The sequence below is a fragment of the Galeopterus variegatus genome, unplaced genomic scaffold (genome assembly GCF_000696425.1).
Source record: "Galeopterus variegatus unplaced genomic scaffold, G_variegatus-3.0.2 Scaffold3405, whole genome shotgun sequence".
Taxonomy (NCBI): Eukaryota; Metazoa; Chordata; class Mammalia; order Dermoptera; family Cynocephalidae; genus Galeopterus; species Galeopterus variegatus.
Window position 1 is genome coordinate 172,235 of NW_007729516.1, and position 13,109 is coordinate 185,343.

General features: G+C 55.1%; 1 protein-coding gene across 1 annotated transcript in view; it reads left to right on the forward strand.

The window, feature by feature from the left end:
• FAM188B (family with sequence similarity 188, member B) overlaps positions 1-1,156 on the forward strand; it is a 119,218-nt gene extending 118,062 nt beyond the window's left edge. The window contains exon 18 of the mRNA XM_008584917.1: positions 731-1,156. Within this exon, the coding sequence (XP_008583139.1) occupies positions 731-779 (49 nt within the window). The 3' untranslated portion in view covers positions 780-1,156. The remainder of the gene's footprint in view (positions 1-730) is intronic.
• Positions 1,157-13,109: the final 11,953 nt, after the last annotated feature.

A 13,109-nucleotide genomic window follows, 5' to 3' on the forward strand; every position in this document is an offset into this window, starting at 1 on the left:
ATCTGCTATAAGTGTGACTCCTCTGAGATGTTTTAGAAAATTAGCACTCTGTATTAAAATAAGTGTTAAGAAATTTCATGATGTCTCCTACAATAACTTTTGTTTTGGAACTGAACTACTATTAAATTGTATCTAACCCTGGGCTGCAGTTTAACTATACTTCTTATGGCTTCAAAAAGTAATTTCTAGAAAACCTATTGTGTTACTGTTGTGCTTACAGCCCTTCCTCACTGGCTGGCCATGGCTCTTAGAGTAAAGCCCACAACCCTCATAAGGCCCTGTTGGCTCCCAGCTCCTTCCTGCACTTGTGTCCCTGTCTTTCTGGCCTCCAGCCACTACACCTCCTTCTGTACTTTGGATACTCCAGGATTTCTCCGTATCTGGGTCTGCGTAGGTGCCTCTGAAGTGTCACCATCAGGTGCTGCTGGAGAAGCGGCTGGGTGCAGGTGTGTGTGGGTCACTGCCATCAGCAGAGGCCCAGCAGTGCCAGGTACAGAGCAGGTGGTGGCATGGATGAATGCATCACCTGCCACCTCTGTCTTCCCCATTGCTCCCCAGGGCCCTGGGTGTATTTTTGTTTGATAAGGCTGGCATGTGGGTCAGTGTGTGTGAGTGTGGAGGGGCAAGGAGGGCAGGAAGGAACTGGAAATCCTCATAGTGAGGGCAACATTTGGGCTCCTGTTTGGGCCCTGAAGCTATAACTCTCTTTCTTTTGTCACTCTGCCCATAGGTGGAAGGGGGCATCTGTAAACTGGAATGGCTCAGACCCCATCCTGTGACTCTTGGATGTGGGTAAGCCTATGGCTCCACCATTCATCATGGGGGTGACAGCTGAACCCCAAGCCTCAGGGCAAGTCTCCGAGGACCGTGTCACCCCCACCTGGGCCAGCGCTGCTGCAGAAGCATCCAGAGCCTCCCTGCCCTTTCCATGAAGGGCCTGCCTCAACCATGATGGGGGCCCGTGTGCTGCTGTGGTTCCCTGCCAGCTAGCTGAGACTGCCAAGGACCAAAAGGAGGCCACTGGGGTCTCTGCTGCCTTTTGTTGTGCTTTTCCCTTGCTCCCCCTCACCAAGGCCTCTGATGGTGTGGGCCTGAGGGGCCCTGGGCACTTGTTATTTTTGCTGGTTGGCTTTCTATAAAGAAAGAGTCAAACCCATGTTGAGGGTTGAGACTCATTTGTTCTGTTGTTGGGAAGGGAGAACCAGGTCTGCATTCATCATGGCTGGGATGGGGATGGTGACAGGTGGAGGGGCTCAGAGCCCAGGAGGCCAGTGGGCTGAGATGGACCCTAACAAGGGGCTCTGTGGGTAAGCAGTGCCCTCTGGTCCAGCGCCATCCCTGGCTGGGTTTCCTGGTCCATCCTGTCTGGCTCACCATCAGCACAGGTCTAAGGCACCAGGCTACATAAGCTGTGCTGTCCAGGAGCAACTCAGGGCAGACCTGTATCCCTGGTGAGGCCCATGAGGATGGAGGTGGGCCTGGAGGGTGGGCTGGGCCTGGCAAAGGCAATGTGGGAGAAAGAGCCTTCCAGGGGGGGCCTCTCAGCTGGGGAGGGGGAGGTGGCGATAGGATGGGAGTGGGCAGCTTGTGTGGGCGTGAGCCCCTCACACACCAGAGCAAAGAACGAGATAGGAATGGGGACACCCTAACCACTTGAGGGAAAATTGTACAGTCTCAACCTCGTTCATCCCATTCCATTTTTTCCTGCCAGTTTTTGAAAAGGAATACAAGAAAATGTAGAAATGCATTTTCTGCACAACTGGTAAAGAGGAAAGAGAGAGGTGTGAAACCAAACACAGGGGCTGCTCTGCAGTGGTTCACAGGATTGGGATGGAGTGCAGGAGCCCAGAAACAGAGCACTAGCCTCCAGGAGTTTCCATCATGTGGCTGTCCATGTGAGAAGCCATGGCAAAGCCCTCAGGAGCCACCATCCCTGTGCCAGACCCTGCCTGTGCCCAGTGAATGCTTTGTGACTTGAGAGGCTGTGCAGAGGTGGGGGTGTACCTACGGGGACCAGGGGATGCATTCTTCCTGTGTCTGCCTTGGCCCTGGAAGAGGCCTGGGGGAGTCGTGAACACTGGACACCAGCCTGTCCCCAGCTTCCATGTGCCCCTATTGGGCTCAGGACACAAGCAGGTTGAGAGCTATGTTCCCTCTGCAGTGCTGGCTGAAAGGAGACCCCTTCTTTTGAGGTGCCAGGTAAGTGAGGGGAGAAACTGGCATTTGGTGGTGACAACCAAAGAGCTTGTCCTGTGTCCCTGTGCACTGGACACATGTCAGTCTTTGGGGCAAGGCAGGGAGGAGCCAGCCGGACTGGAAAGCGGGAGGGCAGGGACTGCTTTGTCCAGACTGCGCTGAGGCCCCGTGGGGTTTGCTGTGTAAACTCCAGCGGCCATTCACAGCAGGCTTCCCACAGAAATGCTTCCTATATATCCCTGAAATGTTTATGCATTTGTTTTCCTTGGCCGGGTCGGGCCGCTGCAGCTGAGCTCCCCGGTGAGGAAGTCGGTTTCCCTGAAGCAGCCTTGTTTATCAGCCCGGGAAGGAAAAATGTGCTTTTCAATAAAACTCACCCCTGAAATGTTTATGCATTTGTTTTCCTTGGCCGGGTCGGGCCGCTGCAGCTGAGCTCCCCAGTGAGGAAGTCGGTTTCCCTGAAGCAGCCTTGTTTATCAGCCCGGGAAGGAAAAATGTGCTTTTCAATAAAACTCACTTAACCTCCTGACCAGGGTCCCTTTGGCAGGGCTGGGGAAAACAAACTATTCCCAGCGTTGCTTGAGAAGACCAGTTCCAACAAATAACAAAAGCACTTTTCTAAAAGCCAAGATGCAGGTAGTGAGCAGTTTGACACCTCTCGCCTAGCTTTTCCCGTAATGGAAGATGAGCAAAGCCCAGAACCACCCTTTCCCAGACCCAGGAGCTAGAACGAGTCTGCAGGACTGCCATCCAGCCTGCAGGAATGATATACAGGCCCACGGCTCCTCCCACGAGGGCATTCTCCATCTGGGGTGCACAGTTTTCTAGGCTTCAGAGGGTCCATAGCCGTGCCTCACCCCCTCCATTATATGAAAAATCTTTGTGTTCATGTACATATGTGTTAAGGGTCTATAGCCTTCCTCATGGCCTTGAACTTGGAATAACACCCCCCCAGGTTCCCCACAAAAGGTTACAAACTGTGTCCTAGAGTTGAGTGGCTTCCCAAGGGCCAGGCTTGGGCTCAGTGACTCCATCTCTGCTCCCCACGTGCTCAGGGGCTGGTTATGGAACAAGCAGAGCTCAGTAGAGTACGACCAGAAAGCAGCTTTGTTCTTCTCCCTGCTTCCCTTCGAATCCTCTTTCTCTTGGCTGTTTCTCAGTCTCTGGATGAAATGGCAGGCTGATTCCGTTGTTTGTCTGGCATTTTGAGGAGTGAGAGACCAGTCTAATGGCCACTAACACCAAACTCTCATCAGGGTGGTTTCCCCTCCCTTGCGGGGGCCATTTGAAGAGAGGAAGCTATGGCTGGCTCTTTTTCACTTTCCCGCCTTGCCCCAGGAGTGCTCCCCATACCCCCACGCTGCCTCTGGCTGCTCTGGGGAGGAGGGCAGGTCTGGTGCCACTGCACGCATACGTACGGAGTGCTGCTTCTTCCTTTGTGAGGGACCTCCCATCGCCGGGTGCTCTCCGGAGTCAGGCGATTCATCCTCCACCCACTGCTCCTGTCTGGAGCTTGCAGCCCTCTTGCTAGAGCTCACCTCCCCTCCAGTGCCTCTTTAGAAGACCTGAGTCTTCCTTCTGCGGGATCCACACTTGAACCATGCAAAGCACCCACACATCTTTGCCCCCAAATTCTGCAGGTCAGGCCTTTCTCCACTTGGCCCTGTCTGCTCAGCCACCATCGGGTGCAGTGCCACCTCAGCTTCTCACCTTTCCCCTTCTCCAGGAGGGGTCTGGGTCATGCCGATGAGAGTCCCACACTCTGGGGACACGACAAGCTTCCAAGCAGTTTTCCTGAAGCCTTCCTCACGTAGCTTTAGGAGAAGAGATGCAGCCCCTCCTGCCCCCATGGCTGGGGGAGGGGACACAGCACCCTGGCACCTCTCCCCACAGATGTCCTCACTGGCCACCAGCCTCTTCAATGGGAGCATGATGCTTCACCCTCTCCCACAACAGGAGGACAGCTGTGGGCTGGCATTGGCAGAACCCCATGCACCTTTCTCTACGTTCGGCACAGAGGCGGCACAGGCAAGGACAGCAGTTTGCAGAAGAACTGCAAGAATTCTCTGGGGGTCAGTGCTGGGCCAGGGCTGGGAGGGACGATGGGGATGTTCCAAGGTAGGGGTGCATCCACATTCCCTTGACTGCTCTCCAGGTCTCCTTGTCTGAGCCCAAAGGGAAGGCAGGGGCAGGAGTGGGGCCCAGCCCACCCAAAGACTTTAGCGGTGGATGAGGGGCTATAGTGCCTCCAGCCTCCTGAGAGAGCCGGAAGTGGTGAAGGGCCAGATCTCAGAGAGCCCTCCACGGGCCCTTGGCTCTGCTGAGCAAGCAATGGCGACAGCAGGACTCTTCTGCCCTGGCCTAGTCTGCAGCTTCGCTGCCTGGGGTGTGGTCCTCAGACCAGGAGTGTGGTCCTCAGGCTGCGGCATGGCCTGAGGGCTTCTTAGCGAGGCAGGGTCTCAGGCTCCATCCCAGACCCACTGACCAGAATCTGCATTTTAACAAGATCCTTGGGTGAATCAGAGTTCAAGTTGAGGAGCTATGCTCGAGAGCTTGTGATTTTGTGGGGAGACAGTGTGGACACACGTGAGTAGTCCGCAAGATGAGTAACTGAAGGGATGTGCCAGGGGGCGCCTTGTGGGTACGACAGGAAGCTACACTGGGGCCGGAGGGCTGAGGTTAGTCCTGACCCCACTGCTCCCTACTTGTGTGTGTGGCCTTGAGCCCTTGACACAGGCTCTCTGGGCCTGTTTTCTTGTCTGTAAAATAACAACCTTACAGGGTTGTAGTGAGGATTGAGTGAGTTAATACATTGTGAAGCGCTTAGAACAGGGTCTGGCACATCACAAGGACTCAATAAATATTTGCTCTTAGTATTTCCATGGGGTTAGGAGAGGCTCCTTGGAGAGGGAAGCATCTAATCTAGGCCTTGAAGGACAAGGAAGATTTTGACAAGTGGAGACTTGCATAAGACCATTCCAACTGAAAGGGACAATGAGAGCAGAGAGACATGATGTCCGTAGGTGTCATCTGGGTGAGCAGGTGAAGGCCTTAAGCCATGGGCTGGGGCTGGGACGTTTCCTCCAGGGGAGGAGAGCTGCTCAGAGCTCTGCTTCAGACCTCTCTCCCTGGCAGGGGAGTGGCGTGTGGGGCAGAAGCAAGGAGCGCACTGAGGGGTGACTCTGGGGCTCTCAGGGAAGAGGGTGCCGATGGAGACATGGGGGGATGGAAGTGAAAGGCGGCTCATGGTCTTTGCTACCAGAGGCCTAGTGGACAGGGATCCTAAGGTTGCAGGAGGCAATCAGGCTGCCAAGTCTATTTGCAGGTATTTCTCTCCACCCTCCAGAGTGCTCTCTACTCCCTAATCATGGCCTAATCCTCATGGGGCTGTGGGAGCTGTAATTCCCAGGCAGAAATGCTAGGCATTTGCGATAATGGAGATTGCTTAATGCAAACTCCAGGATGACAGGGCGGGTTGGTGGGTGGGCAGGCAAGTGGGCAGACGCTGCCCATGCCTGCATGTTGGGCAGGGCCGTGTGCTCCCAGCAGACCTGTATGCACTGAGAGGGATCAGGACCCCGCCAATCAGGGGATTGGTGGCTATCAAAGCCTGCGGTGGCCTTCTGACCCTTCCTTTCATGCTATCTCTTAGATTGTGGCGCTTCATCCCGCCTCTTGCTCACATTCCCACAAAACACCCTGTTCCTCCAGGGAAGTCACTGAAGCCCTTCTCTATACAAATGGGAAAACTGAGGCCCATACAGGCAGCCTTCGTTAAGAGCCCACCTGAGACATTTCTCTTTCACAGGGGTCTCCTGGAGACCAGACCACCAGAAGGTCTTCTGGCTGGAGGGAATAATCTGAGGGGAGGGCCAAGGGTGGGCAGTGAGTTCAGTCTGCCTCTCTTCTGCCTCCCCACCCCATTTCCCCCTCCAGCCCTATGCCCCACCCACCTGAGATCACTGCAGCTGCACCCCCAGCAAGCCCCTTCTGCCTGAAGCCTTCCATTGTGTTCTTTGCTGCACCTGAGCCCCTGCCATCTGGTTTCCCAGAGCCACCTGTCAAGGGCTCCATGTGTCATTCTGTCAAATCCTGCTCATCCCACTAGTTCATCCCCGAGGTGCCTCATCTAAGAAGCCCTCCTGGATTACCCGGCTGAAAGTGCAAGTCCCACCCTCTGTGAGCCCCAGACTTTTGTCAGCTTGTCTTTCCCAAGCCCAATCCTACTTGGTAGGCATGGGTCACCCAGCTACAGGCTCCCCCAGTTCTCACATGCACACAAACACACACACACCTCTACACAGTGCCTGTCTCCTCACCCCTGGGCTCGGTTCCACCCTCCCTACTTCCCCAATATACCTGTCCCAGCCAGCCCTCTGTGAGGTAGCCCCTCCCCTACCCACACCTGTCCCCCCAGCTCCGCATCCAGGCAGAAAGCCTCAGCCATTGGGTGTTGGTGGGAGAGGCGCTGCCTGAGGTCTCTAAACCGTTGGTTCAGGGTGTGGTCTTGAGATTAAACCTGGCACCTTTCCTGTGCACCTTGATAAGGGCGATCCTGGGTTCTTATCTGGCACTTTATGCTTTAAGGCCTGTTGACATTTGTGAGACTCAGTGAAGTCCACTTCTCTGGGGAGCCCTCAGAGCCCTGGGTGATAAGCACAGCACTCTCCCACATCCCTGTGGCCTGCTCGGGACACCCTCCAGGCACAAGGGACATGCACTGGTAGCACCATCCTGGCCCTGCCCCTCCCCACTGCAGCAGCACAGGGCTGAACCTGAGGGATGCTGTTAATAATTACATCAGGACCATTGTGCAAACAGAGGTGGCCATGCACGAGGAATTCAGTCTATGGAGGGATTGTTCTGTTATTGATCTCCCTCACTCTGTCCTTCAAGCTCCTAGGCTCAGATACTTCGTGGATTTTATTTGGGGCATAGAGCACAGGGGAGGGGGAGCTGTGTGGGCTGGAGCAATGGGGAGGCTTTGTGGAGGGCAAGGAGGAAAGCCAGACCCTGAAGAAGAGTAGGTGGGCAGGAGGGGCAGAGGGCACTCCAGGAGGGTCAGCAGGGGCAGAGCTGTCAGGGGGAAGGAACGTGGGGACTCTGGGGTAGCGGCAAGGTTAAGGATGTCAGGGCTGGGTCCTGAAGGGCTTTGAATGTCAGGCTAAGCAGCTTGAGCTGTGAGTACTGGGGAGCCACCGAGGGTTTCAGAGCAGGGCGGTGGTGGGTCCAAGCTGTTTCGGAGGCTGATATGGCAACAGTGTGGAGGGAAGATCTGAGAAGATGCTAACTTCTGAGCTGGGCCATGGGGAGAAGGGGCAGATGGATAATACACTGCGTGTTAGTGATTTGGCCTTGGGAGCAAGGTGGGGATGCGTGGGCCTGGACTCAAGTTCCCCCTCTCTCCCGTGCTTCCTGGCAGGCAGATCTCAGCGTCAAGCAGCTGCTCGCTCTGTCTGCTCCTCTGGTGGCACTGGCGGCTGTAGCTCTCCCGGGAACAGTCTTTGCAAAACATCCCTGCCTCATGATGAAGGCTTCCTCTCCTGCCTGCCTTGGCAAACCATGAAGGAGGGGGCCTCAATGCGAGGAAGTGCCCAGGCCTTTGTTCTGGCTCCGGCCATGCCTGGACCCACTGCCCATTGTTTTTCATGCTGCTGGTGACCTTGGGCCAGCTGGACTGGACTGGCTGGCTCCCTTGGGCCTGGCTGTCTCCAAGTCCACTGTGGAAGACAGCCAAGCTGGCAGGAAGGTTTTCAGTCCTTTGGGGCTTTGGGTAGGGCCTCTGCCCTTGGGGAGACTTGGTGTCCCCAGCTGTGTTCTCAGAGTCTGGGACCCCAGCTCTGGCCATTGTGGTCTCAGTGGAAACTGCTTATCTCCTGAGGACGAGAAATCTCTATCAGGCAGCTAGGCTAGCTCCCAGCCCGGAATTGAGATCCATCCTTTCAGGCGTTTACAGTGAGGTGTGGTAACACCAGTCAACAGTTTGGATCCCTGTACCGGCCAGCTGCAAAAAAAAAAGAAAAAGAAAAAGACCCATCCTTCCTTCACTGCTACTGCCAGAGGCCCTGACTCTCCTGGACCTGGGGTCAGAAACCCAGTCTGTCTGCCTGCTGTTCTCTCTCTGAGTTTTGGGGATCCTTGCCGCACCTGCTACGTGGCATGCACTGTGAGAACAGGAGCCTGGGCAGGGTGACAGAGTGATTGTGAGCTTGTACATGGAGTTTGACTAAGCCAGTTTAGATCTTAGCTCCAACCTCTCAGTTGTGTCACCTTAGTTAAGTTACAGAACAAACACACAAAATAACCTCTCTGAGCCTCAGTTTCCCTATCTGTAAAATGGGAGTAATAACAGCATAGACCTCATAAAGTTGGTGTGAGGATAAACTGTAAAGGGTTTAGAACAGGGCCTGGCACCTGGTCAGAGTCCAGTAGATGTTGGCTCCTTTGCCGAGAGCTGGAGGGGAGGGTGCAGGGACTGGGCAGGCCTGCTTTACGGACATCAGGAAGTGTGACCACGTGGGATGCTGTGGTATAGTGAGGCCAATGGGCCTTCTCCATGTGCCCTGGCCCTGGAGGTTAGTCCCTGTCCCCATACCTTCCCAGACCCACCTCCCTCCCCCAAGTAGCAAGTCCCTCCTCTCCTTTCCCAGCTCTCACCAGGCCCTGTAGGTGCTCCTGGGCCAGCTGTATAAGTGCCTTCCTCTCTGGCTGCCCCCATGAGGACCTTCCTCTCCACTCTGGGCTTTGGTCCCCTGTTTGTGAAATGACGTGATCGGACCAGGTGCCCCTATGCAGCAGTCAGCCCACACTCTTGGTAGTGACCAATTCTGAGACTGAGGCTGAGGCCACCAGTGGCAGGCACTGTGTGTAGCCACTAAAGGGCCTGGTGACAGATAGAGAAACTGAGTCTCAGAGAGCTTGCCCAGGTCCTGCAGCTAACAGATGACAGATGCTCAAGTTCTTCCTCCTTGCTCCTGGAGGACTTGCTGGGATTCTGGAAGGCCCCCAAGCAGGGCAGAGGAGAGGGTGGGGCTTCCGGAGCCCCTCCTCTCCTACCTTCCTGAGACTTTGGGGGCTCTGGAAATATCTGCAAGTGTCCTGGTCTCTATACCCCCAAGCTATTGTGTGGGAGGCCAGCCTTTCCTTCAATTCAGTCCTCTCTTGCATGAGCAGACCAGAGAGAGGGACGGATTAGCGCCTCTGTCTGGCCCGCTCAGGTGGGCACAGCAACCCAGCACTAGCACCTCTCGCAAACCCTACTTCCTGCCATCCCCAAGCCATCGCAGAAAATGCCGAGCACTTTTTCCTTCTTCCTCACTAAGGCAGGCACACCTTGGGTTTATTTGTCTAAGGATTTTCCATTTCCTTTTCTGGAAAGTCATCAGTGGCTTTTGCCACAAAGGAGGCTAGGAAGAGGAGGTGTGTCCCCAGGAATGTGTCAGTGGGGACGTCTCAGAACCCAGGACCTGTGGGACCAGCTTGCCTGCCCTGACTCACCCTTCAGGCCATGACGATGCCCTAGTTTACGAGTGGGGGACCCCAGGCTGGGGCAGTGACCCCCAAGACCTCATGGCACAAGGCTGCCCAGTTCTTTCCTCTCCCGTGTCCTGCCTGTGGCTGTGGGTGTGGACAATCAGAGGCCTAATTGTCTAAGCCCTTCATTCAACCCTGGCTCCCACTTGGACTGGCCTGGAGGGTGTTGGGGGTAGAATTCCCTGAGGACAGAGCCTATGTCCTCTCCATCTCTACACCCCAGCCTGGGTGCTCCTGAGGTGGGGTCCAGGCCTCCTCATCTGCACCAGCGCAGGAGGGGAAAGCAGAGCATCCCCATGGCTCTGATTCAGACTGTGCAGAGAAGACAGGTTCACATGGGGACGTCCTGGGGGGCATCAGAGTAGTGGGAAGGCAGTGTGCTATTCCACCTCCACCATTCCCTCTCTGAGGATTGGAACCAGCCATGGGGAGAGGGGCAGTGAGGGAACCCCTTCTGCCCTGCCATGGAAGCCCACCCCTCCTATCTCTCCTTCTGCTTTGACCTTCCTGTCCCCAAAGCACCTCCCTTCCTTTACATAAACATATTTGTATATGCTATGTTCCCTCCTCCAAGAAGACTTTCCTGATTTCTGGGAAGAGGTGGGGCCCTTCTGCGGCCCACACATCCACCTCGCCCCTTCCTGTGGCTCAGGCTTGGTTCTCAACTGCCCTCTCCCTGGACACCCAGGGCTGTACAGTGGAGCATCACAGCTCCAAGTTTGCCCCCATTGACAGAGGTGCTTTAGCCAGCTAGTGTCTGAGCCAGTATGTGTCAAAAGGTTGGTCTCTTGTGAGCACTGACCCTGGCGCTGGCCCAGAGTGGGCACCAGGGACACTGTATTGTCTGAACTATGACTCTGCATCAGAGATTTACCCTATGAAGGTTACTAGTCTGACCCCTTTCCATAAAATGCCCTGCTGTGTTCTTAAAACACAGTCTGCTTGGCAAATCTGATAGTAAGATCTGCTTGATCGATTCCCTGGGAAGCCAGAATCAGGGAAAAGACCTATTCATGACAGCCAGCTGTCTCCGTTATCATAGAGTAAGAGCTGGTAAACTTCTTTCCTTTCTTGCCATGGCTTCCAGGAAGCCCAGATGAAAAGTGATGCTTCATGGAAATCTCTCTCTGGTACCACAAGCAGTTCACTTTAAAGTCTGAGAAGCACTGATAGGAGAATCCTCAAATGCTTTGGGAAAAGATATAAAAGGTGCATAAAATAAGACCTGCGATGCCACTCCCCTGGTTTCTCTACCAAAGGCCTCCCCTGCAGCCCTGCCTAAGCCTGACCACCCCTTCAAAACCCACCCCTTCAAACCTAGCCCTTGCTCTGATTTTGCCCTCAGCTCTGCTCTCTGGCAGGAACACGTTACTGAGGGGTATGGGATGGGTGCTCTCTTTGTGTTGTCTGTATAAACGAGGCAGATTGTGAGCATGGGACCCAGGACAGGGGCCCTCCAGGAGCTGGCTGTCTCTCGTGGGCCAAGGACACCCTCCTATAGTGCTGAGCTCTTGGCAGTGGTTGCTCCTGGTCACTCCCAGGGAATAGGGATATCACAGTGTGGTCATGCCCAGGCCCAGGTCCTGCACTGCCACCAGGATGGGCAGGAGACCTGGGAATGGTCTGCCTGAGAATTCGCAGCTCTGAGAGAATGGGTGATTGAGTTCACGCTTCCGTTCCAAAGAACCATCACTGGCTGGAGGGTGTAGAACACACTTGATCTGTGCCTGAAGGGCAGCCTTGGGAAAAGTGCTGCATTGCTAGGAAGTGACATCTAAGGAGGAACCATCAGAGCTGTCCCATGATGGGACAGGCTGCCTGAGAAAATGACAATGTCCCCATTAGGGGAAGAACTCAAGTAGGGGACCAGTGGCTCTCTAGCAGGGATTCATCAAGGGGATTCCTTGGTCTAATAATGTGTGGTTTTAGGCAGCATTTGTGACCCCTTCAGACCCTAAGATTCTGATTCGAAGGCTTGCCTCTCTTGGAAGGCTTCTGTGACTTCTGCACTGCCTGGCCAGCTCCTCCCCACCTAGTTCATAACCTTGCTCTGGGTTCTTCTCTGACTGCCTTATATTTTTGAATCTGGACACCCAAACAGCCTAGGAACAGAGGGCCTGGGTCTCCTCTGATCACCTGTCCTCAGATTGGGCAGGATGGGGATGGGTGGGAGACAAGGGCAGGCATGTGGTGCAGGCTTGGCACATCCCTCTCTCCCACTGGCTCTGGACATGGTCACTTGCAGAGCTTCTGATTCTTGCACATGGATGGCCTTTCACCATCCTCAGGCTGCTGTAGTGCTGTAGTTATCCTCTCTCACGTGCCAGGGCCTGGCATTGGCAGAGGCAGGATCCACATGAGGAGACCTGGATTCCTGAGTTCCAGCTCTTCAAAGGCCCCAGTGATGTCAACCCGGAGTGGGGGTGTGCAGGGAAGACGGGGGAGCCAGTCCTGCCTTCCTCACGCAGCCAGTCCTCCCTCGTTCTCCAAGTGCCCTGCTGGATTCTGCTCTGCTGTTAGGGGGACGAAGACAGATTCACTGTGTACGAAATAGAAGAAGTCACATCAGCACCTGGTGCAATGGGGTCTTAATGACTTGAAGTCCTTGCTGCTCTGGTAGTTCAAAGGTGCTCAACCCTGATAATGGGAGGGCCCTGGAGGGGTGGCAAGGGGGCCCTATGGGGTTACTTCCCAGGCCCTGCAGGCATACTTGCAGAGCAATATCACAAAGCAGGAGGTGTGTGTGCTGAGGAGAGGCTATAGCGCTGGGGGCTGGGGAGGCAGGGGCCCAGGGCTGGGGACCATGTCATCATTTTCTCATTAGGCGAGACAGCGATCTGCCTGTGTGAGATGATCTTGCTGGCCCTGTGGGCTCCAGGAATGTTGGCTTCCCATGAATAGAATCCCCAGACAGACCACGGGGGGTAGGGGGAGGTGTCTTTGGATGGATGAGGGCAAGGACCAGCTCTGCTCACCCTTCCTCCTACCCTCTTAGGACTCACCCCACCAGCCCCTGCCCATGACATCCTGGGAGGTGAAGAGTAAGAAAGGGTGGCCCCACGGGTGGCACTACTCCATACCTGCCCCGTGGGGGCTCAGCACGGTGCTGCTGATGGGCTGGCAGAAGGCTGGTTCTGTTCAGCTTTGAAAACTCTCCTGAGCTACCCTTCACATTGAGCCTGCTCCCCACCTGGCTGTGAGCAGAGAGCCGGGCCAGGCCCAGCCTCCGTCCCAATCCCAGCATGCAGGGTAACTTCTGGAGATGAAAAGAGACTAGGACACAGATGGCAAAATAGAGTGTCCCCAAGAGAGGAACCATGAAGCAACAGCGTTGCAGAAATGCCCACCACTGTGTTCCTCTTGCCCACGGCTCTGCACTG